This window comes from Xenopus tropicalis, chromosome 2, assembly GCF_000004195.4.
Source record: "Xenopus tropicalis strain Nigerian chromosome 2, UCB_Xtro_10.0, whole genome shotgun sequence".
Taxonomy (NCBI): Eukaryota; Metazoa; Chordata; class Amphibia; order Anura; family Pipidae; genus Xenopus; species Xenopus tropicalis.
This window is the reverse complement of record NC_030678.2, coordinates 172,719,959-172,743,846: the sequence shown is the minus strand read 5'-3', so window position 1 is coordinate 172,743,846 and position 23,888 is coordinate 172,719,959. Positions and strand designations below refer to the sequence as shown.

The window sequence follows — 23,888 nt, the reverse complement described above, 5'->3', positions numbered from 1 at the left end:
TTTACCACATCTGACAACATGCGAAGGCAATTAAGAACTCTGGAGCACATCTATAAATAGAGAGGTTTATCCTTCAATTATTTGCTCTGAAAAAAATAAATATTGTGCACATATGTACAGGGTACGGCGTATATACATACTATATAAACATATATACATATATACATTTTTTAATTGCAGATAAAGAATGATTATTGCAAACAACTGACAATGCTTCCAAACCTCTATGATACCAATTACTTGTAAATTTGGTACAATTTCCTTGAATTTGTTTAAATTGTTTAAGACATCTGGGGTGTATATATTTTCATGATGGAGTTACGTAATTGGTGGGTGTTCTGTTCGCTGGATACCAAGAACTTCCTGTTGCTGATCAATTCAGTAAATTAATCATACCTTACATTTGGGGTGGTCTTTAACATACTGCCATGTTTATTAGATGTAGGAGCACCACGATTCCGGATTTATTTTTTTTGGGGGGGGGGGTTGTTTATCAGTGAGGCAGGACAGTTTAATCATTTAATGCTAAAATGAACTCCTAACTTCCTGATACCAAGTACTGGACGAGAAAAAAAACTCTAAAAAATAGCTTTCCAAAGTTAAAATTAATTTCAAAAATGTTGATCCAAAAACAGCCGACCTCACTAAAGTAGAAGTAGAATTAATTTGCGAGATTCTAATCCAGAAACCTTCTGGCCAACACACAAATGACTGATTTCTTGGTCCAAGGTATTTAACTCTTGTGAAACATGAGACTTCCTATATTTTCTTCAGGAAATCTCATTAACGCTGCTTTGGCTCAGCCCTGGGTCCAAGGACAACTGTTGGGAAAGAGGTCCAAGGACGTGTGGTTGAGAAACACACTGATTAAGGAATGGGGTTACTCAAATGCCTTGGATGTTGCCTATGAAGGTCACTGTTCGGATTAAAATGTTTATTAGCCTACATGCTCTACAAATGTATCTGAAAGCAATAAAGATCCCTTCATTGGGTTTGGCATTCCTGTTTCGGTTACTGGCTGCTTAGAACAACCTGCTGGGCCTTCAGTGCCGAAACACAACCTATATTTCTGTGTGTAAGTGGAATTCCATACAATACAGTATCCAGTAGAATTAAGCCTAAAACAACTGGACTTTGAGTTTTTCTTGGAAACGTTTCACCACTCATCCGAGTGGCTTCTTCAGTTCAAAAGAACCCTGGCATTTAAACCCTTGAGGGTAGTACTGTCACAGGCATCCAATCACAATGGTTCCATTGAACTTATTCAGTTAGGTGTTGGCTGAAACTGACAGTTGAAAGAAGGTATGATCCAATCACAGTGCTACCATGATTCTACCTACCTACCATCTGAACCGAAGAAGACACTCAGATGAGCGGTGAAACGTTTTCAAGAAAAACTCAGAAAGGTCCAATTGTTTTAGACTTAATTCTACTAGATACTGTATATCATGACCTGGATGAATGAGAATCTTCATAGACAATAGTCCATCAAGAAAAACTAAGAAAAGTCCAGTTGTTTTAGACTTAATACTACTAGATACTGTATATCATGGCCTGGATGAATGAGAACCTTCATAGACAATAGTCCATCAAGAAAAACTCAGAAAAGTCCAGTTGTTTTAGACTTAATACTACTAGATACTGTATATCATGGCCTGGATGAATGAGAATCTTCATAGACAATAGTCCATCAAGAAAAACTCAGAAAAGTCCAGTTGTTTTAGACTTAATACTACTAGATACTGTATATCATGGCCTGGATGAATTAGAACCTTCATAGACAATAGTCCATCAAGAAAAACTCAGAAAAGTCCAGTTGTTTTAGACTTAATACTACTAGATACTGTATATCATGGCCTGGATGAATGAGAACCTTCATAGACAATAGTCCATCAAGAAAAACTCAGAAAAGTCCAGTTGTTTTAGACTTAATACTACTAGATACTGTATATCATGGCCTGGATGAATGAGAACCTTCATAGACAATAGTCCATCAAGAAAAACTCAGAAAAGTCCAGTTGTTTTAGACTTAATACTACTAGTATATCTAATACCTTATCTTAATACTACTGTATATCATGGCCTGGATGAATGAGAATCTTCATAGACAATTCCATACAATCATTTGGATCAAATTTCAGTGACATTACACCAAAAAATACAATAAAAATACAAAAAAGGGATTGCCAGCCAGAACTAAGGGGCCAGTAATTCTGCTGTGTACCAATGGCTCAGAGGCTGAAACGTCAGATCTGTACAACTTGTGTGTAGACAACTGCGTGTGGAGCATGATGATTACCCACTGTCATATTTACCAGACCTCAGTATGATTTGGTATCTCCCAGGATATCACATGGGGCCAAGATGGCTCCATAGAATCAATCTGTTTGATTCCATGGACATTCCATTTGGAAACTGGCTTGTTTTTTTTAAGCAAATACATTTGCCTGAGTTTAACCAAACTGCAAGTGTATACACTTTTATATTTGGGCAAATTGATCCCTTCTATAAGCTAGGATAACACTGGTGAACTCAATGACTCTAGAAGGAGGAGTTATAGAGGTCTGAGAACTCTCCATTAGAGATGCACTGAATCCAGGATTCGGTTTGGGATTCTGACTTTTCATCACATGAACATGGAAGTTGAACATTTTTTAGCACACACTGTGTGCATGGTTGTCATTAAAACCTTCATAATCTAATTTGCATATTACAATTAGGATTCGGATTTAACCAGATCTTGTGTAGAGGATTCAGCCAAATCCCAAAATAGTGCACTTGGTGCATCCTTAAGCTGGCCATACATGCACTGATAGTATTGTACAAAACCTTGTTTCATACAATATTGGTGCGTCTATGGCGGATCAACGAGAGAGTGTTGGATATCGGTCGTCTCACCAATCGGACAGGTAAAACGATTGACAGGTTAAAATCTTCATTTAGGGCTGAATTGTCAGGTAGCGGTAGAATCCCTATTGTTTCTACCTCCCTATCTGACGATCGCTTCTCTGCCTTTTGGCTAAGATCAAGTGTAGTATCGAAATGAGAAACACTTGGTCCTCTGGCCTTTAGGTTGTCAAAGGCTTCACTTCCTTTGCCCCAGACATTAGGCAGGCGGGAGGTAATTTTTCTTTCATCTGCCAGCTGGAGCCTTACCAAGGCAATTAATGGCATTGCACCCGCACACTTCAGCGCCTTTTTTGTGTCTGATTTGAGCACCCTGGATAGGTGTCATAGTCCTCTGGGCTTGACCCAAGGCCAAGACTTGGTGGTCCCCGCCCTAGCTTCAGCGAAGGTGGATCTGCCCGCACATCCTGTTCATTAGCGAAAGCCATGGACACATGAGCATCGGAGCCCATGCCTTCGGGTAGGACTCACAGACGATTCAATATCATCTGACGATTCAGCCCTAAACGTCAATGGAGGACATGAACCAATGGTCGCAGGAAAGATTATTGGCACATGTATGGCTACCTTACCTCTCAATTGATTTCTGAAACCCTTTGAAAATAGGGCAACATTATAGCCTATAACACACATAGCCTATAACACAAACAGCATTTATTTGTGGTCCCACGTAGGCAAACTGTGTTTTTTTTTTTCCCACCAGATTTTACACTTCCCACCTCAACTGCTTTGAGGTGGTCCTCTGATAAACGCTGAATCAGGGTTCTATTATAATTACACAAGTCACAGCCCTATAAATGAGGACCGTTCATGGTTTTTTTGCATGTTTTTTATGTGTATCTTTTCTTTGTACACAGACATTTTTTGATTGATTTTGTGTTAAAGTTTTATGGGGGGGAGGAGCAAAAATTAGAAGATTTAAAACTCTGCTTCCCTAAATGTTGTTTGTAAATTAGTAAAGTATGTTGATGGACCCTAACGACGCTGCGTGATGTACTTTCTTACAAATAGACAAAAAGGAACATTAAGGAACAGCACTGCAGCCTCAATAAGAGGTACAGCAGGTACCTTTGTGGGTTCTCCGGATAATAAATTAATTGTATACTTTACACGATATATAGATTACGCACTTGAGGAAATTATAATGAATTGTGTGCTAATGTGAGAAAACTTCTGGGACCCTGCGCCATATGTTCTGTAAATACTGTAAGATGATCTCATTTAAGCTTGGAGCAGATAATTGATAGCCCTGCATTCCGTGTGGACTAATAATGAAACGTATCCCTCTAGTCTGAGCTCATCTAGTAAAAGTAAATGTAAATAAGGAAAAACAATTTGCCAAAGTGGCCATGCCTGTCTGTCACCCAACTGAATAGCCCGCGGGATATATGTATAAATACTGTGCAATGCGGTGGAGTTGGCCTACAAACCTCCCAACCACAGTTTGAAATTGCACTATGGTCCCCCACTTTTTCTTTTACAAGTTTTTAGACCAATTTTTGTTTAGGTAGCACATCATTTACTAGTTTTTTTCGAGAAGGTAAGCGAGGGGGCAGTTGTCGATTTCCAATTTAGCAAAATGGCTTTAACATAAAATGGCAGTTGCAAATAGCACAGATGTTGGCATGGCGATAACCCCAGGCCCTCTAGTACCCCCAGTAAACATAGCTTTGGGGAGTGTATGTTAGGGAAAGCCAATGTTTTACTGATGTATTTCAGTATTGATGACCATAATTGGTGAATGGCTGGACATTCCCAGAATACATGGAGAAATGAGCCTCCTGCTGTGTTACATTTGGGGCACAGGTCGGATGTTTGAGGTTATATCTTTGCTAATCTGTGGGGTGTTAAATAAGCACGATTAATAAATTTAATTTGGATAAACCTGCCTCTGACTGACATTGGTATTTCGGGAATCTAGTCAAGAGCATCATCCCACATTTCATCATCCAGGTCTGGTATATCGCTCTGCCATTGGTCTTAGCCAGGGGGTTTGGGGTAGATTGCCATAGTAGATTGTAAAACCATGACATTGGTCCCCCACTTTAACTAAACCTACATCAACACTGGATAAAATTCTATAACAAACAACCCTGTCACCATTCCAAACAGCCTATCGTAAGTGGTTGTCCAATATCCCAGATCTTACGGAGGAAGAATGGGAAGAGGCAACAGATAGAGCAGTAGTTCTCAACCTTCCTAATGCCGCGACCCTTTAATACAGTTCCTCATGTTGTGGTGACCCCCAACCATAAAATTATTCCTAAGACCATCGGAAATATGTGTTTTCCGATGGTCTTAGGCGACCCCTGTGAAAGAGTCGTTCCACCCCCAAAGGGGTCTCGACCCACAGATTGAGAACCACTGAGATAGAGGTTACTACTACTTATTGTCAATAGGCCTGCCTCCCACCATGGGCTCCATATTTCTTCAAATTTCTTTTTGGAACCTCTGGCTAGTAGAGTAAATTTGATGAGGGGCAGAGTTTGATTTACCAGGGTAATTTGGGGCCCATCCAAGTCATTGCAATGATATTTCTTGCGTAGTATAAGAACGTTCTGTATCTGGTTCTAGCATGGTTGGTACTTATTAGTTCATCCAGGACTCCCAGTATGCACACTAGGGGGTCTATTCATCAAAGTACAAGTTCGAATCCTGAACTGTGAAAAATTCAGATTAAATATGATAATTTCTGATGATCGCAAATATCACGAAAATGCTTATGAAAAAATCGTATTAGTCACAATAATATCGTATTGACGATCCGAAAGTCACAAAATTTTCGTATCCGAACGATCGTAAATGGCGGGAAAACCTTTCTGGCTTTGATCCTTCTGTGCATGATTTTGGAAGCCCCTCATAGGACTCAATGGCACTCTGCAGCTCCAACCCGGCCCAAGGAAAGTCTCCCATAGGGCTCAATGGCACTCTGCAGCTCCAACCCGGCCCAAGGAAAGTCTCCCATAGGGCTCAATGGCACTCTGCAGCTCCAACCCGGCCCAAGGAAAGTCTCCCATAGGGCTCAATGGCACTCTGCAGCTCCAACCCGGCCCAAGGAAAGTCTCCCACAGGGCTCAATGGTACTCTGCAGCTCCAACCCGGCCCAAGGAAAGTCTCCCATAGGGCTCAATGGCACTCTGCAGCTCCAACCTGGCCCAAGGAAAGTCTCCCATAGGGCTCAGTGTCACTCTGCAGCTCCAACCCGGCCCAAGGAAAGTCTCCCATAGGGCTCAATGGCACTCTGCAGCTCCAACCCGGCCCAAGGAAAGTCTCCCATTGGGCTCAATGGCACTCTGCAGCTCCAACCCGGCCCAAGGAAAGTCTCCCATAGGGCTCAATGGCACTCTGCAGCTCCAACCCGGCCCAAGGAAAGTCTCCCATAGGGCTCAATGGCACTCTGCAGCTCCAACCCGGCCCGAGGAAAGTCTCCCCATAGGGCTCAATGGCACTCTGCAGCTCCAACCCGGCCCGAGGAAAGTCTCCCCATAGGGCTCAATGGCACTCTGCAGCTCCAACCCGGCCCGAGGAAAGTCTCCCATAGGGCTCAATGGCACTCTGCAGCTCCAACCCGGCCCAAGGAAAGTCTCCCATAGGGCTCAATGGCACTCTGCAGCTCCAACCCGGCCCGAGGAAGGCCTCCCATAGGGCTCAATGGCACTCTGCAGCTCCAACCCGGCCCAAGGAAAGTCTCCCATAGGGCTCAATGGCACTTTGCAGCTCCAACCCGGCCCAAGGAAAGCCTCCCATGGGGCTCAATGGCGCTCTGCAGCTCCAACCTGGCCCAGGGAAAGTCACCATACCGAAGCTTGAATGAACCCGAAACTTTCCTACTCGGCGCAACAATACGATTTTGTAACAAAATATGAAAAATTCGCAGAAAACAAGCAAAGCACAATACAAACAAATACAAATTTTTTGTATTTCGTACCTGTCGTATTTTAATAAATAGGCCCCATAATGTCAAGCCCTAGACAGGCAGGGGGAGGTCAATATGTCTGATTGTGAGCACACCTAGAGGGGTCCATCAGTGGACTCTCAAGCACAGGAAATCTTTATAATATAAGGTTTTATTACTACTTATTTTGTAATTACACACCCAAAGATAAACTGCCTATTTTATGATATAATAAGAGTACATTTGGGGCATTTCCCTGCATGTGTCAGTATCATTTAATACAAGAACAGGTTCCTGCATGAAGGAATGAAGCAGAACTCGTTACAGGAAGAGCTTGGCTTGAGAAAGTCATTACGATACTCAAGATCTATATAATGAACAACAGCTCATCTCCATACATACAAGAAGTCAAATCCCTGGCACCCAATATTCTCCAAGGGAAGAGTCAGGCAACATGGGTGGAGTCATCCACCAGGAGAAATACTCAAAAGGCAAAAGTATGTTAGATACCAAGAATGTAATCTTAAAACACACAATAAAAACAGTCTGCATTAAGCCAAACAGAATTCTGTTCAAAAATTGCACAAAATAAAATGTCTCCGACTGCCAAAAAGATGAAGAGATACAATTCCTCATGAGTTGCAAGTTACAGAAAGCAGAGAGACAGCAAGCAGAGCTAACGTTTTATAGGTCTCTACCTGCCAAAGGGACCGGCACACCTTCACTGGAGTTCCGCTAATGGTTCTATATACTTCAACGTATAATCTAACGTACAGATATTTAGAAAGCCCAAGGATATTCACTACTATTCTCTTAATAATAAAACAGGGTATGTTTTTCAATATTTTTATACTGAATAAAATGTAATATTCAATCTTTTCCAAACAGTTCTAGGCAGATTTACTCAAATACTCGAATACTCATTTCCACGAATGTTTGACATTTATCAAAAAATATGAACCAAAAAAAAAAAACACAAAATCCAGTGACAAAAATCCGGAAACCTCTGAAGAATCAAAGCAAAGAAATATCTATGAGCAAAGGGAAGGGACATTTGCCATTAACTTCTACATGATCTAAACAAGTCTAAGGGGCGTATTTGTTATGCCGTGTAAAACTAATTCGCTGAAAAAACGGGAGTAAAAAGCTGTGTAAAATAAATGGAAAAGATCGCCATAGTGCTGGGCGGTATGACCAAAAATTTATATCACGGTATTTTTCAAAATTATATCGGTATCACGGTATTTGACGGTATTTTTTTTTCCCCATGCATGATTAGGTGACCACCCCAAACACCCGCCACCCGCACCCCCCCCGCCACCCCAAACACTTCCCCATCCGCACGCAGCACCCCCACCCCCCACCCCAAACACCCCCCCATCCGCACGCACCCCCCCCACCCCAAACACCCCCCCATCCGCACACCCCCCACCCCACCCCAAACACCCCCCCATCCCCACACAAACCCCCCCACCACCACCCCACCCCAAACACCCCCCCATCCGCACACACCCCCATCCCCTTCACATAAATATAACCCCCCACCCCATCCCACCCCCCAAACACAACCCCATCCCCTTCACATAAGTATAACCCACCCACCCCCACCCCAAACACCCCCCCATCCCCTTCACATAAATAACACCCCCCCATCCCCTTCACATAAAATATAATTACTGGCCAGGCACCCCCCGACAGCTCACATTGGTATCCGACTCTGAATGCGTCCTAGCGATGGCGCTTTTTTAGAGTGTGCGCGCTGACGTCGCGTGCGCGCTGACGTCACGCGCGCACCTGGAAGTATTCACGCACACCGGTATGGGGGTATGTAGAAAATTCATATCGGTTTCAAAAAAAAAAACCGGTGATCGGTTTTTACCGGTATACCGCCCAGCACTAGATCGCCATCTGAACGCCGGATATTACGCCATTATTTTCCATAAGTTCCGGTGGAAGAAAAAACGCGTAAAACAATTACGCCGTTTTTACACAGCGAAGCCTGGCGATATGTGACTAATTTTCTCGCCATTTTTTTACACAGCATAATAAATATGCCCCTTAGATGGGGGATTTTCGGATTTGGAATGGTCGCACTGAACCCCGAACGCACCTTGACGGATTCTGCCAAATCTCGAACCAGTGAAAATCCCCCCCCCCTAAAATGTAACCCTTTCTGGGTGCTATTTAGCATATGCTAATTTATGCTAAATATGATTCGGTTCAGCCGAAGTGGATTCGGCCGAAACCAAATCCATAAAAAAAAAAAAAAAAAAAAAAGGCTAGATTCGGTGCATCCCTAGTTTTGACACATAAATACAAAAATAGAAACCAATCTGAATTGAAAAAAAAAAAATACGACCGTTAGTAAATGGCACCTTAAAGTTTTTAATTTTTTTTTTGTGTATACAGGTATAGGACCCGTTATCCAGAATGCTCGGGACCGAGGGTATTCCGGATAAGGGGTCTTTCTGTACTTTGGATCTTCATACCTTAAGTCTACTAAAAAATCAATAAAACAGTAATTAAACCCAATAGGGCTGTTCTGCCCCCAATAAGGGGTAATTATATCTTAGTTGGGATCAAGTACAGGTACTGTTTTATTATTACAGAGAAAAGGGAATCATTTAACCATTAAATAAACCCAATAGGGCTGTTCTGCCCCAATAAGGGGTAATTATATCTTAGTTGGGATCAAGTACAGGTACTGTTTTATTATTACAGAGAAAAGGGAATCATTTAACCATTAAATAAACCCAATAGGGCTGTTCTGCCCCCAATAAGGGGTAATTATATCTTAGTTGGGATCAAGTACAGGTACTGTTTTATTATTACAGAGAAAAGGGAATCATTTAACCATTAAATAAACCCAATAGGGCTGTGCTGCCCCCAATAAGGGGTAATTATATCTTAGTTGGGATCAGGTACAGGTACTGTTTTATTATTACAGAGAAAAGGGAATCATTTAACCATGAAATAAACCCAATAGGGCTGTTCTGCCCCAATAAGGGGTAATTATATCTTAGTTGGGATCAAGTACAGGTACTGTTTTATTATTACAGAGAAAAGGGAATCATTTAACCATGAAATAAACCCAATAGGGCTGTTCTGCCCCAATAAGGGGTAATTATATCTTAGTTGGGATCAAGTACAGGTACTGTTTTATTATTACAGAGAAAAGGGAATCATTTAACCATTAAATAAACCCAATAGGGCTGTTCTGCCCCCAATAAGGGGTAATTATATCTTAGTTGGGATCAAGTACAGGTACTGTTTTATTATTACAGAGAAAAGGGAATAATTTAACCATTAAATAAACCCAATAGGGCTGTTCTGCCCCAATAAGGGGTAATTATATCTTAGTTGGGATCAAGTACAGGTACTGTTTTATTATTAAAGAGAATCATTTAACCATGAAATAAACCCAATAGGGCTGTTCTGCCCCCAATAAGGGGTAATTATATCTTAGTTGGGATCAAGTACAGGTACTGTTTTATTATTACAGAGAAAAAGGAAATAAATTTAAAAAATCTGAATTATTTGATTAAAATTGAGTCTATGGGAGACAGGCTTTCCGTAATTCGGACCTTTCTGGATATCGGGTTTCCGGATAAGGGATCCTTTACCTGTATATATATATTTGTGGAGGCTTGTATACAAAAGTTATTGCGTTCATTCTTGTTTTCATTTTTTTTTTTTTTTTACAAAATGAGTATTGGAGATGTCAACTATTTTAATGTAACGTTGAATAAAAACTTTTTGACTTTTAATTTTTTTGGCCTATGTGGAATCCTGCGGGTGCCTGAATTCCCATTTTCTTTTTGCTCAAAGTCAGCAACCTGGCTTACAGAGTCCATATGAGAGAGGAAAATTACAGAGATTAATTTTTTAAACGGATTTTAAATTGGTAAAAAGTATAAAATAGAAACAATTGTGCAATTATCATTATGTTATAATAAACATGCTTCAAATTAAGCATTTTTTTTGGGATACAATAAGAATATGCAATACCAGCCCCCCCCCCCAAAGTAATCATTAAAAAAAATAAAATTAATTATATTATTATTACACATATAAAAGAAGCAAATCCAGCTGTAGACTTTTTCTTCTGAATAGGTTTAAGAGAATTTTCCTCATATGAATCATAGGGGAAATAAGGTTGTGTATTTGCCTTTGGGTCTGGTTATATAAGCAAAAGTATTTAACACCCATGACAAAATGGGGGGGGGGGGGGGGGAATCAAGAACAAATCGCAAATGTAGCCAAAGTGCTGTAATTATTACACGCCCAATATTTCTGGAATTAGCGAAAAATCTTCATTCCACACTTGCGTAATATTTAATTCATTCCCAATAAAATAAAAAATGCCATTAATGAAAGTGGCCATAGCAAAAAATAAATTGAATTTTAGTAAATAAAAGAAAAAAATTGGTTGTGGAAGATCATTCGGAATACCAGGCAAGATTCTCGAAGACTGATATGGCAACTGACCAATCGCCGTGTCCTAGACCCACACTCATCATGTCACTAGCTGGGGCAGTGACATCATGAGGGACAGGACATGATGTCATTGGCCCCAGCAAGTGACATCACGTCCCGTCTCCCTGCCCGGAGTGGTGGCAACCCTATCTGTACATGAACTGGGTATGAAGGTGGCCATACACGCTAAGATCCGCTCGCTTGACAAGGTCGCCAAGCGAGCGGATCTTCTCCCGATATCTTCTGGGCGATATCGGGCTAATTCATATGTTTGGCCCTGGGGCCAACGAACAAATTAGAACGATGGGTATAGGCGTCCGTCGGTTCGGGGACCGCATTTAAGAGCCGATCTTACTAAATTTTTAACCTGCCTGATCGAGATCTGCCCGATTTCAGGCCAGATGTCGGCCGGGCAGGCCCCTCGTTAGTGCCCATACATGGACCAATAAGCTGCCAAATAGGTCTAAGGGACTGATATTGGCAGCTAGAATCGGCCGTGTATGGGGACCTTAACCGCAACACAGCAAAAACATTAAACAGGCCTGAATTGCACCACTGCTGTGATCCAAGGCAACCAAGCAAATAATCAATTCCTTATTGGTTACACGGGCAAATTAGCACCTGTTAGTAATCTAGACCTCCTATTTGTCATAAAGAAGCTGGAATCTTCTAGCCTTTTCCCTTCTCAACCAAGGCCCAATCCAGCCTGAGGGTCAGATTCTCTGGTTATTATGTACTAGAGAGGCCAGGGTAGGTAGGGGCCATCATGAGCAGGGGGGTACTTTTAATATTTTGGCCCTTAACTAATCCCACGTAGATAGGATGCTCATATCCCATAGGTTAAGAATCCGAACTAGAGTTGTAAAGTTTATATTTTGCCTACAACAAGAATCTTGATATCATCTCCTTGACCCTAGAACTTTATTTAACATGATATCATATTGTATAAGGGGTGCTTCACCTAAGTTTACTTATAGTTTGTGATTGAACGACCTGTTCTTGGCATTTGGTCTTCATTTTTTATTTGTTATAGTTTTTGAATTATTTGCATTTTCTTTTCTGAATTTTTCCAGCTTTCAAATGGGGGCCACGGACCCCGGCAGCCAAAACCCTATTGCTCTGTGAGGCTACAATTGTTTCTATTCAGACCCTCTCCTATTCCAGTCTCTCTTTCAAACCGTTGCCTGGTTGCTTGGGTACACTGGAACCTAGCAACCTGATAGCGGCTAGAATTCCAAACTGGAGAGCTCCTGAATGAAAAGCTGAATAACTGAAAAGCCACAAATAAGGAAAAATGAAGACTAGTTGCAATCTGTCTCAGAATAGCACTCTCTACATCAGTGATTCCCAACCAGTGACTCGGGGCAACATGTTGCTCCCCAACCCCTTGGGTGTTGCTCTCAGTGCCCCCAAACCAGGGAGTTATTTTTGAATTCCTGACTTGGGGGCAAGTTTTGGTTGAATAAAAACAAGATTTCCTACCAAATAAAGCCCCTGTAAGCTGATAGGGTGCATAGAGGCCCCTAATAGCCAATCACAGCCCTTATTTGGCTCCTCCATGAACTTTTATGGTGCTTGTGTTGCTCCCCAAGTCTTTTTACATTTGACTGTGGCTCACGAGTAAGAAAGGTTGGGGATCCCTGGTCTATAACCTACTAAAAGTTAATTTAAAGGTAAACTACCCCTTTAAAAAGTTACCCTTTACCGGGTGTAGCATTGCTGGAAAGATGAAATATCTGGCTTTGCTATAAATCTGGCCGGCCTCTTGCTCAGACATTTATTGTCAAGCTAAGCTGAGAAGGATCTGTGCTCCATAACGTTTACCTTACATTTTAAGTTTCCGCTTAAGAACTCTAATATCTAAACAGCTTTATAGCCAAATGGTGATTTATGATGGAGCGTGTACAGCATCCCCGTTCCAGAGACTTGGCCCAGATGCTCCTATACGCCTACAGAGCCGGCCGCTTCTCATTGTGCAAGTAACCACCTGACTCGTCGCCATTGTTTGCAGAAAAACCATATTGAAGCTGTTCCCAGATGGCTTTTATTTTGTGTGCAACATGTGGTCGTATCTGTACTAATCTGTCATTTGTACATCGCACACCAGCGAGGGAGGAGATGGGTAAAAAAAAAAATTTATATAAATATATTATTTATAGAAAAGAAGACAACGGAGCACATACACATCCAACTCTGGGAAAGTTCTAGGCTATCGGAAAGTTTGCACTTTGCTGCCAGCTCAGCTGGGCCCTTTGGGTTTGTGCGAGGCCTGTGGTATTTTTATTAAATCTTCTGGACAGAATTTTTATTAGAGCCATTTGACTGTAAGAATCCATTTTTTTTTATCCAATATGGATTTTCACATGAAAAATAAAATAAAATGGAACAGGTGGATTTGGCCTTAAATCTCTTTGGAAAGCGATTTTATAAAATATTTAGGGTCTTCTGGAAGTATCTATTATCTCATACTGAATGCTGCATTGTGTTTCTTTTTGTGGTTTGTGCAACCGCAAGTAACGGAGACACACCCTCACATGATGTCATCTCTGAAGCCCCTCCCTAAACTTGGTTCTAGTTGGGCCCCAGTAAAGAAGGGGCTGGATAGAGCAGTGTGTGGATCCACTGGATACTTATCCCTAATGGGGTTCTTCCTCCTCTGCTATTCCCATCTGTCACTTCTCTTGAACATTTCCCATCTAGTTTACCAGTGATAATTCCTTAACCTTCCCTTTAATTCCATCCTCTTCCACACTTATCTACTCGTGCTTCTCTAGACCTCTTTTTTGTTTAAACCTGTTTTTTTTCTTTTTTGCTGGACCTTTTCTTTTTACTAGACCTCTTCTTGTTTTCCTTCTTTTTCTCTAGACATTATTATGTTTTCCTTCTTTTTTCTCTAGACATAATTTTCATTTTTTTTTTAAATCTAGACCTCTACTCATTTACTTTTATTTCCTCTAGACCTCTACTTTTTCTTCTCATCTTCTTTTTCTCTAGATCCCTACTTTCTTCTCATCTTCTTTTTCTCTAGATCCCTACTTTCTTCTCATCTTCTTTTTCTCTAGATCCCTACTTTCTTCTCATCTTCTTTTTCTCTAGATCCCTACTTTCTTCTCATCTTCTTTTTCTCTAGATCCCTACTTTCTTCTCACCTTCTTTTTCTCTAGATCCCTACTTTCTTCTCATCTTCTTTTTCTCTAGATCCCTACTTTCTTCTCATCTTCTTTTTCTCTAGATCCCTACTTTCTTCTCACCTTCTTTTTCTCTAGATCCCTACTTTCTTCTCATCTTCTTTTTCTCTAGATCCCTACTTTCTTCTCATCTTCTTTTTCTCTAGATCCCTACTTTCTTCTCATCATCATCTTTTTCTCTAAATCCCTACTTTCTTCTCATCTTCTTTTTCTCTAAATCCCTACTTTCTTCTCATCTTCTTTTTCTCTAAATCCCTACTTTCATCTTATGTTCTTTTTCTCTAGATCCCTACTTTTCTCATCTTCTTTTTCTCCAGACTTCTTTATACTCTTTTTTTTTTTTATTTAAAAAAATCCCATATTCTTATCTTCTACATTGTCCCACCTTTTGCCTTTCGTCACCCCATTGCCCCTTCCATGCCCACCCCATTGCCCCTTCCATGCCCACCCCATTGCCCCTTCCATGCCCACCCCATTGCCCTTTCTGTCTCTTTTATAAACTGCTCCCTATACTATTTTCTTCTCATCTCTCCTCCTTCCCCTTTTTAATTATCTCTGTCCTTTTGTCCCAATTTCTTTTCTTCTCCCTCCTTTTGCTCTGCACTTATTTCATTTTTATAGATAATAGATGGCTAGAACCAGAGGTCAAACCATGAAGTTTTAAGAGGAATAACTAATAACTACCTCTGTGTGTGTGAGAGGGATTTAAACACATGGAAAAGCCATACAGACGGGTTGGTGAGTAATTCAGTATAATGAAATTAAAACATGAAGAGGTTGATAGATATAAAGGAATAAAAGGCCTGAGAATTTAACTGCTAACAAGACCAATTCTCTTCTGCCCTCTGTGTAATACGTTAAAAAATGCTGCCAGAAAAAAAAATTGTTGATTTTTTTTGTTTAAAAATTAAACCAAAATGTAATGCTGACTGAGAACTGACAAGACAAACACATGCTATTGACTCACTACAGCAATTTGTTTGAAATAACTGCCCCAAACGGCCAAGGAAAACAGAATATTTAATGTAAAAAAAATACTTGGGGTTTTTGAAGACAGACGCTTCACATAACAAGCCATTTTTGCGAGCAATAAATCATTTTTGGGAAATTCTTCTTTTGATACAAGTTCACATTCGGATATTCTGAGCTGGCGAAATACATTTAGAGTGGATAAACAGTGCAGATATTTATGGGCCCGCATTTTGGCAAGTTCCGTTTTATCTACAAGAACATGTTCATTTCAGCTGTTTTGTCTTTATGACAAGTATATAAAAAGCAGTGCGAGTTCTCTGGCATAGAGCAGCGGGGCCACAAACGGGTCCAACACGGTTCTGTAGATACTACATGCTGTGCCAATGGTAATAACCATTCATTGGACAGTTGTGGAACGCTTCGACAGGAGCTTGAAGCAGCCCATACCTTCTATCTACTGAGGGATATAACAAGGTGTACTGATCCACAATAGAAACATGCTGGGTAGCTTTTAAAGGCATAGCAGCATGTTTCTAAGGGGTATATTTATCATGCTGTGTAAAAAGTGGAGTAAAATATCACCGGTGATGATAGCAGCCAATCAGATGCGTTGTTTTGGTTTCCTAACTATTGAAATCTAATTACTGATTGTGCCCTGGGCAACATCACCAGTAATGCTTCACTCCACTTTTTACACAGTATGATATGCAGAAACTTTGGTACTAACGCAACCAGTGTGACTCCATATTTCTGTGCTCGTCTATCCTAAAAATGCATTGACAGGCAACACACTATACTGGTCAAAGCCAGCCCTTTAAAGGGGTTGTTCACCTTTTTGTTAACTTTTAGAATGATGTAGAGAAGGGGTCCCCAACTGTTTTTTTACTTGTGAGCCACAGTTTAATGTAATGCAACACAAGCATCATAAAAGTTCATGGAGGTGCCAAATAACGGCTGTGATTGGCTATTAGGGAGCCTCTATGCCAACGGTTCTCAACCAGTGGGCTGGGACCCCTTTGGGGGTGGAACGACCCTTTCACAGGGGCCGCCTAAGACCATTGGAAAACACATATTTCCGATGGTCTTAGGAATAATTTTATGGTTGGGGGGGTCATCACAACATGAGGAACTGTATTAAAGGGGTTGTAGCATTAAGAAGGTTGAGAGCAACTGCTCTATGCACCCTATCAGCTTACAGGGGGCTTTATTTGGTAGTAAATCTTGTTTTTATTCAACGAAAACAAATTCAAAAATAACTCCCTGGTTTGGGGGCACTGGGAGCAACATCCAAGGGGTTGGGGAGCGACATGTTGCCCTGAGCCACTGGTTGGGGATCACTGGTGTAGAGAGTAATATTCTGAGACAATTTACAATTGCTCTTTACTTATTTTTTTTTATTATTTATGGTTTTGGTATTTCACTTTTTGTTTAGCAGCTCCCCAGTTTGGAATTTCAGCAGCTATCTGGTTGCTAGGTTTTAAATTACCTTAGCAACCAGGCAGTGGTTTGAATGAGAGACTGGTATGTAAATAGGAGAGGACCTGAATATAAAAAAAAAATAATAAAACATAACAATAAAATTGTAGTTTCCCAGAGCAAAAGTGTTTTTGGCTACTGGGGTCAGTGACCCCAATTGAAAGTTGGAAAATGTCAGAAGAAGGAGGCAAATAATTTAAAAACTATAAAAAAAATAAATAAATAATGAAGACCAGTTGAAAAGTTGCTTGAAACTGACCATTCTATGACATACTAAAATTTAAATGAAAGGTGAACCACCCCTTTAACGGGTAAATAAGAACATTGTACTTACTCTCTTTCCTTCTCCGTCAGCTTGTCATTGATGTTGTCCTTGATGGCAGACCTGGAGCCCTTGTGGAGAATGGGATAACGTAGAGGTACCTGGAGGAAGAAGGAAATCATGGAGACCAAATGGGCTGTGTAGCCCAATGCTACAGCCACACTCCCATCATCCTTTGCTGGAAAAAAAGAAAAAAAAAAAAAAAAAGAAATTTATAACTGCAAAAATATAACAATTATATTTATTTCTATAAATGTTGGGTTTTACATTTTTTTAATCAAACATTAGGTTGGATACATTCACACACATACACTAGTAATACAAACTGTACTACATCTGCTTGTTAGTGATGTAGGGGTCAAGATTTTGTCTACTCACGCCCTACCCTTACCCGACCGGCTTCCCGGCAGTGTAAGGTTGTGGGCGGGGAGAGCAAGTAGAAGAGCTCAGCCCGAACCCACCAGTGATGTGCCGAGGTCGGCCCGAACCCAGCCAACCCGACCTACTGCTTGTGTCTATGCTATGTCTGTGATGCCAGAATGTAGCTTTACAATTGTCTTCTGTTATTTCTGAAACCTTGCAGCCTTGGGGGGGCAATTCTCTTACATGGCCTCCAATTGCGGACTGGATAGTAGGAGGCAAAAAGCGCAAGAAAAGAGACCACACGTATTTCACATAAGGAACCGGTACAAGTTCATACCTAATTTTGAACACTTCAGAATCTCTACAGCCAATTTTTCCAGGTTCCATTTAGTGGCCAAAAAAATAATAATTCAGTTTTGGGCACACATTATTGCACATTCTGTTCTGCTCTCCTCTGGCAGCTCCAATACCTGATAGATTCCTCAGGTCCCACTGGGGCTCATTTATAAATGATTGTTTTGCACGTTTTCCCCTACACGGTTACCTTTTGTACTGCTGCACAGGTTTTTCTCTTTTTGTGAATCGCTGTAAAATGCGTGTTTTTTTGTCTGCGTATATAGCACCAAGTTTCACTTTACCAATATAATTTAGCATTGTGTGAAATCAGTTTAGCGCACACTTTTTCCGCGCCATAATTTGGACATAGAGTGCGCATAAATATTCCCAATTTGCAAATACAGGTATCGGACCCCTTATTTGGAAACCCATTATCCAGAAAGTTCAGAATTACGGGAAGGCCATCTCCCATAGACTCCATTTTAATCAAATAATTCACATTTTTAAAAATGATTTCCTTTTTCTCTTTCCCCTTATTGGGGCAGAACAGCCCTATTGGGTTTATTTCATGGTTAAATGATTCCCTTTTCTCTGTAATAATAAAACAGTCCCTGTACTTGATCCCAACTAAGATATAATTACCCCTTATTGGGGCAGAACAGCCCTATTGGGTTTATTTCATGGTTAAATGATTCCCTTTTCTCTGTAATAATAAAACAGTACCTGTACTTGATCCCAACTAAGATATAATTACCCCTTATTGGGGCAGAACAGCCCTATTGGGTTTATTTAATGGTTAAATGATCCCCTTTTCTCTGTAATAATAAAACAGTACCTGTACTTGATCCCAACTAAGATATAATTACCCCTTATTGGGGCAGAACAGCCCTATTGGGTTTATTTCATGGTTAAATGATTCCCTTTTCTCTGTAATAATAAAACAGTACCTGTACTTGATCCCAACTAAGATATAATTACCCCTTATTGGGGGCAGAACAGCCCTATTGGGTTTATTTAATGGTTAAATGATTCCCTTTTCTCTGTAATAATAAAACAGTACCTGTACTTGATCCCAACTAAGATATAATTACCCCTTTTTGGGGCAGAACAGCCCTATTGGGTTTATTTCATGGTTAAATGATTCCCTTTTCTCTGTAATAATAAAACAGTCCCTGTACTTGATCCCAGCTAAGATATAATTACCCCTTATTGGAGCCAGAACAATCCTATTGGGTTTAATTACTGTTTAAAAATACTGTTTAATTAATACCCCAGGTCCCAAGTGTTCTGGATAACAGGTTCCATCCCTCTATACTATATTATAAAAGCTTTTGCAGTGTGAATAAAGAATTCACAATTATGTTTGCACAGTAAATGCATCAGTCTTGTCCAGGTTTATAAATATAAACAGGGGAAGGGCAAATATGTTCAAAAATATATTTTATAAATGACCCCCACTGTACCCATGGACTAGATTGTTACGGCAAATAATTCAAAAACTATAAAAAAATAAATAATGAAGACCAAGTGCAAATTTCTTTGTAATTGGAAATTCTATAGCATACTAAAGGTTAACTTTAAACTGTGTAAATATGAAGCTCTTACACTTGTAAGAAGCATCAAGTGTTGGGGCAAAAGTTCATTAGTTTTCAATGGAGAAGATATGAATTCACTTAGAAAAATCCTCCTCTGGTTTATATCCGTGTGGCCACAACTAGAACCTCATGGGGCCCAAAGACACTGAGGGGTGGGGGAATCTGTTGCAACTTCTGGCTCCCCCCGAAATTTGATTACAAGCTAAAAAAACCTCATTAGATTAATTACAGGGAGGCATATGGAGCCAAGATGGGAAGCGAAAAACCGTAGTAATCACAAACTGTGATTAGTAAAACAAACCACACCGAGGGCCCCAGACAGAACACGCTGTACACGGCACAAGCAGGGGTGATAAATCTCTCTAGATCTGGGAATAGCTGATTGAAATATGTTTAAAAAGGGGGAAAAAATAGCTCATTTTATGCAATTTAGCAAAAAAAGACGAGCATCAAATTTTTTTATGTTGCAACTTGCAGGCTTGTTATAATAATATATATATATGTCGTAAATGTATGAGCTGAACTCGTCACTGTCGGAATATTGTTGTTCTTCATACCTTGAAAATCCTCGGAATTCGGCAGCTTCACACCACATATGAAATAATCTTTTTGGTCGGGCTGTGAAAGGAGATAAATTGAGAGGAGAATGTTAATACAAGAGACCTATTGAAACATAATAACATAGTAAGTTAGGTTGAAAAAAGACATATATCCATCACGTTCAACCATAATGCCTATATATAACCTGCCTAACTGCCAGTTGATCCAGAGGAAGGCAAAAAACCCCATCTGAAGCCTCTCTAATTTGCTGCAGAGGGGAAAAAAAACCCTTCCTGACTCCAAGATGGCAATCGGTCCAGTCCCTGGGGCAACTTGTACTAAGAGCTATCTCCCATAACCCTTTATTCCCTCACTTGTACTGAGAGCTATCTCCCCTACCCCTGTATTCCCTCACTTGTACTGAGAGCTATCTCCTCTACCCCTGTATTCCCTCACTTGTACTGAGAGCTATCTCCCCTACCCCTGTATTCCCTCACTTGTACTGAGAGCTATCTCCCCTACCCCTGTATTCCCTCACTTGTACTGAGAGCTATCTCCCATACCCCTGTATTCCCTCACTTGTACTGAGAGCTATCTCCCATACCCCTGTATTCCCTCACTTGTACTGAGAGCTATCTCCCATAAGCCTGTATTCCCTCACTTGTACTGAGAGCTATCTCCCATACCCCTGTATTCCCTCACTTGTACTGAGAGCTATCTCCCATAACCCTGTATTCCCTCACTTGTACTGAGAGCTATCCCCCCTACCCCTGTATTCCCTCACTTGTACTGAGAGCTACTGAGGCTATCCCCCTACCCCTGTATTCCCTCACTTGTACTGAGAGCTATCTCCCCTACCCCTGTATTCCCTCACTTGTACTGAGAGCTATCCCCCCTACCCCTGTATTCCCTCACTTGTACTGAGAGCTATCTCCCCTACCCCTGTATTCCCTCACTTGTACTGAGAGCTATCTCCCATACCCCTGTATTCCCTCACTTGTACTGAGAGCTATCCCCCATAACCCTATATTCCCTCACTTGTACTGAGAGCTATCCCCCCTACCCCTGTATTCCCTCACTTGTACTGAGAGCTATCTCCCCTACTCCTGTATTCCCTCACTTGTACTGAGAGCTATCTCCCCTACCCCTGTATTCCCTCACTTGTACTGAGAGCTATCTCCCATACCCCTGTATTCCCTCACTTGTACTGAGAGCTATCTCCCCTACCCATGTATTCCCTCACTTGTACTGAGAGCTATCTCCCATACCCCTGTATTCCCTCACTTGTACTGAGAGCTATCTCCCCTACCCCTGTATTCCCTCACTTGTACTGAGAGCTATCTCCCATACCCCTGTATTCCCTCACTTGTACTGAGTGCTATCTCCCCTACCCCTGTATTCCCTCACTTGTACTGAGAGCTATCTCCCATACCCCTGTATTCCCTCACTTGTACTGAGAGCTATCCCCCCTACCCCTGTATTCCCTCACTTGTACTGAGAGCTATCCCCCCTACCCCTGTATTCCCTCACTTGTACTGAGAGCTATCTCCCATACCCCTGTATTCCCTCACTTGTACTGAGAGCTATCTCCCATACCCCTGTATTCCCTCACTTGTACTGAGAGCTATCCCCCCTACCCCTGTATTCCCTCACTTGTACTGAGAGCTATCTCCCATAAGCCTGTATTCCCTCAATGGCTAAAAAGCTATCCAGCCCCTTCTTAAAGCTATATAACTGATTTGGGAAGGGAATCCCACAACTTCACAGCTCTCACAGTTAAAAATTCTTTCCGAATATCTAAATGGAGTGGGTGCCCTTAAAGAACCACTACAGAGAAATTAGATGCTAAAGGGGCATTTCACCATGAAATTAACATTTTGTATGGAGGAAAATGTGCAATAAGCCTTTCTTTTTGTCATTTCTGAATGAAGATTTCATTCTGCAGCTCCCCAATATGGAACGGAAAGGAATATATGCGGTGGCTACAGTAACCACTTACCATTTCAAAGAGGCGACTGTTTGAGCGGTTGACAAGGACTAACCAAAGATGTAATCTAATAAAGGCTTTTTTAGGAGACCACATTGGCTTGAATTGTTTATTTAGCTATTAGCGCTGTGTCGGTTAACATTTTTGTCGACACACCCAACCCTAACCTGCTGCCTGCCAACCCAAAGCGGCAATGCACCAATATGGATTAATGCAGCTTAGTTAATATCAAGTACAGGTACTGTTTTATTATTACAGAGAAAAGGGAATCATTTAACCATTAAATAAACCCAATAGGGCTGTTCTGCCCCAATAAGGGGTAATTATATCTTAGTTGGGATCAACTACAGGTACTGTTTTATTATTACAGAGAAAAGGGAATCATTTAACCATTAAATAAACCCAATAGGGCTGTTCTGCCCCCAATAAGGGGTAATTATATCTTAGTTGGGATCAAGTACAGGTACTGTTTTATTATTACAGAGAAAAGGGAATCATTTAACCATTAAATAAACCCAATAGGGCTGTTCTGCCCCAATAAGGGGTAATTATATCTTAGTTGGGATCAAGTACAGGTACTGTTTTATTATTACAGAGAAAAGGGAATCATTTAACCATGAAATAAACCCAACAGGGCTGTTCTGCCCCAATAAGGGGTAATTATATCTTAGTTGGGATCAAGTACAGGTACTGTTTTATTATTACAGAGAAAAGGGAATCATTTAACCATTAAATAAACCCAATAGGGCTGTTCTGCCCCAATAAGGGGTAAAGCCCCTACTGTTTCTATTACTGATGGGTTTTCCATCCTCCAAGTCGAGGGTCTGGGGTTGTTGCACCTGGACAACTTATCTGATTTGGTGAGTTGATCTACAATGGTTATTAGTGGCACCTCTTGCTTTTGTTACTAGAGATATGGAATTGTTTTGTTTTGATGGTCCAACCATTGGTCAGGACTCCAACTGTTAAAGGTATAGATATAGGAACAAAAGAGCCATGATGCAAAAATCATCTAGGGCAGCAAATAGGCCATCACCCCAATCTCACCATAACTGACCATCAAGTTGGCCTTTCAGGTGTATCTTTGAGAGCAATTAGAAGACTTTTTGTTTGCATTAGTGCCTAATTCTTTCAGTCGGAGGTAGTTCTGAATGAATGGGCCTGGGAATAAGACACAAAGCAGTCCCCTTAGTGGATAAAGGAGTTAAAAAGACGTTGGATCGTGCAATATGGAATGAGATAAAATCTTGGATATGCTGCATTTATCTCTATTGCCGCCCCTTATACTGCAGTGCAACTTCTGTAAACGTTTAGTGGTTGAACCGAGAAGTGGAGCTGACGTGGATCCCAGCCACTGATCCTTTTGATCTTGAATCGGGCGCCTCGCAATTGTCACAGTTTCCCAGATAAGGATCTATCTGTGGGGTGAAATGTCCAATGTATCATCAAGTCTTCTCTTGAAGTGACAGCTCAGGGCCCAGGCTGTTGGGGGGAATGTGGGCTCATCTGTCCCTCATTTTACCCTTCTCTGCTCCATATAATGCTAAACGTATTGCTGAATTAAGATGGCTGCCCAAAAGCATGTGGCTCTGCTGAACAAGTCAAAATGGTACAGATGCTAGTGAATTGGGTTTTCCGCAGAATAGCCTACTTTTATTATAGGTATTTTAAAAAAGGGGGGGGGGGCTATCCAACTACAGGTGTTGTCCAGGGCAAAAGGCTAGAAATCCTCCAGTATATTTAATCAAATAATTCAGAATTTTAAAACGAATTCCCTTTTTCTCTGTAATAATAAAACAGTACCTTGTAATTGATCCCAACTAAGATATAA

At 41.0% G+C, this 23,888-nt stretch overlaps 1 protein-coding gene and 1 pseudogene across 1 annotated transcript in view; one reads left to right on the top strand and one right to left on the bottom strand.

Moving 5' to 3' along the window:
* The window catches only part of uvrag (UV radiation resistance associated), an 80,069-nt gene that overhangs the window by 16,561 nt on the left and 39,620 nt on the right, over window positions 1–23,888 (bottom strand). Inside the window, exons 11-12 of the mRNA XM_002941163.5 lie at window positions 20,088–20,148; window positions 17,249–17,414 (exon numbers count right to left, since the gene is read on the bottom strand). Coding sequence (XP_002941209.2) covers window positions 17,249–17,414; window positions 20,088–20,148 — 227 coding nt within the window. The remainder of the gene's footprint in view (window positions 1–17,248; window positions 17,415–20,087; window positions 20,149–23,888) is intronic.
* Window positions 3,000–3,130, top strand: LOC116409056 (annotated as a pseudogene).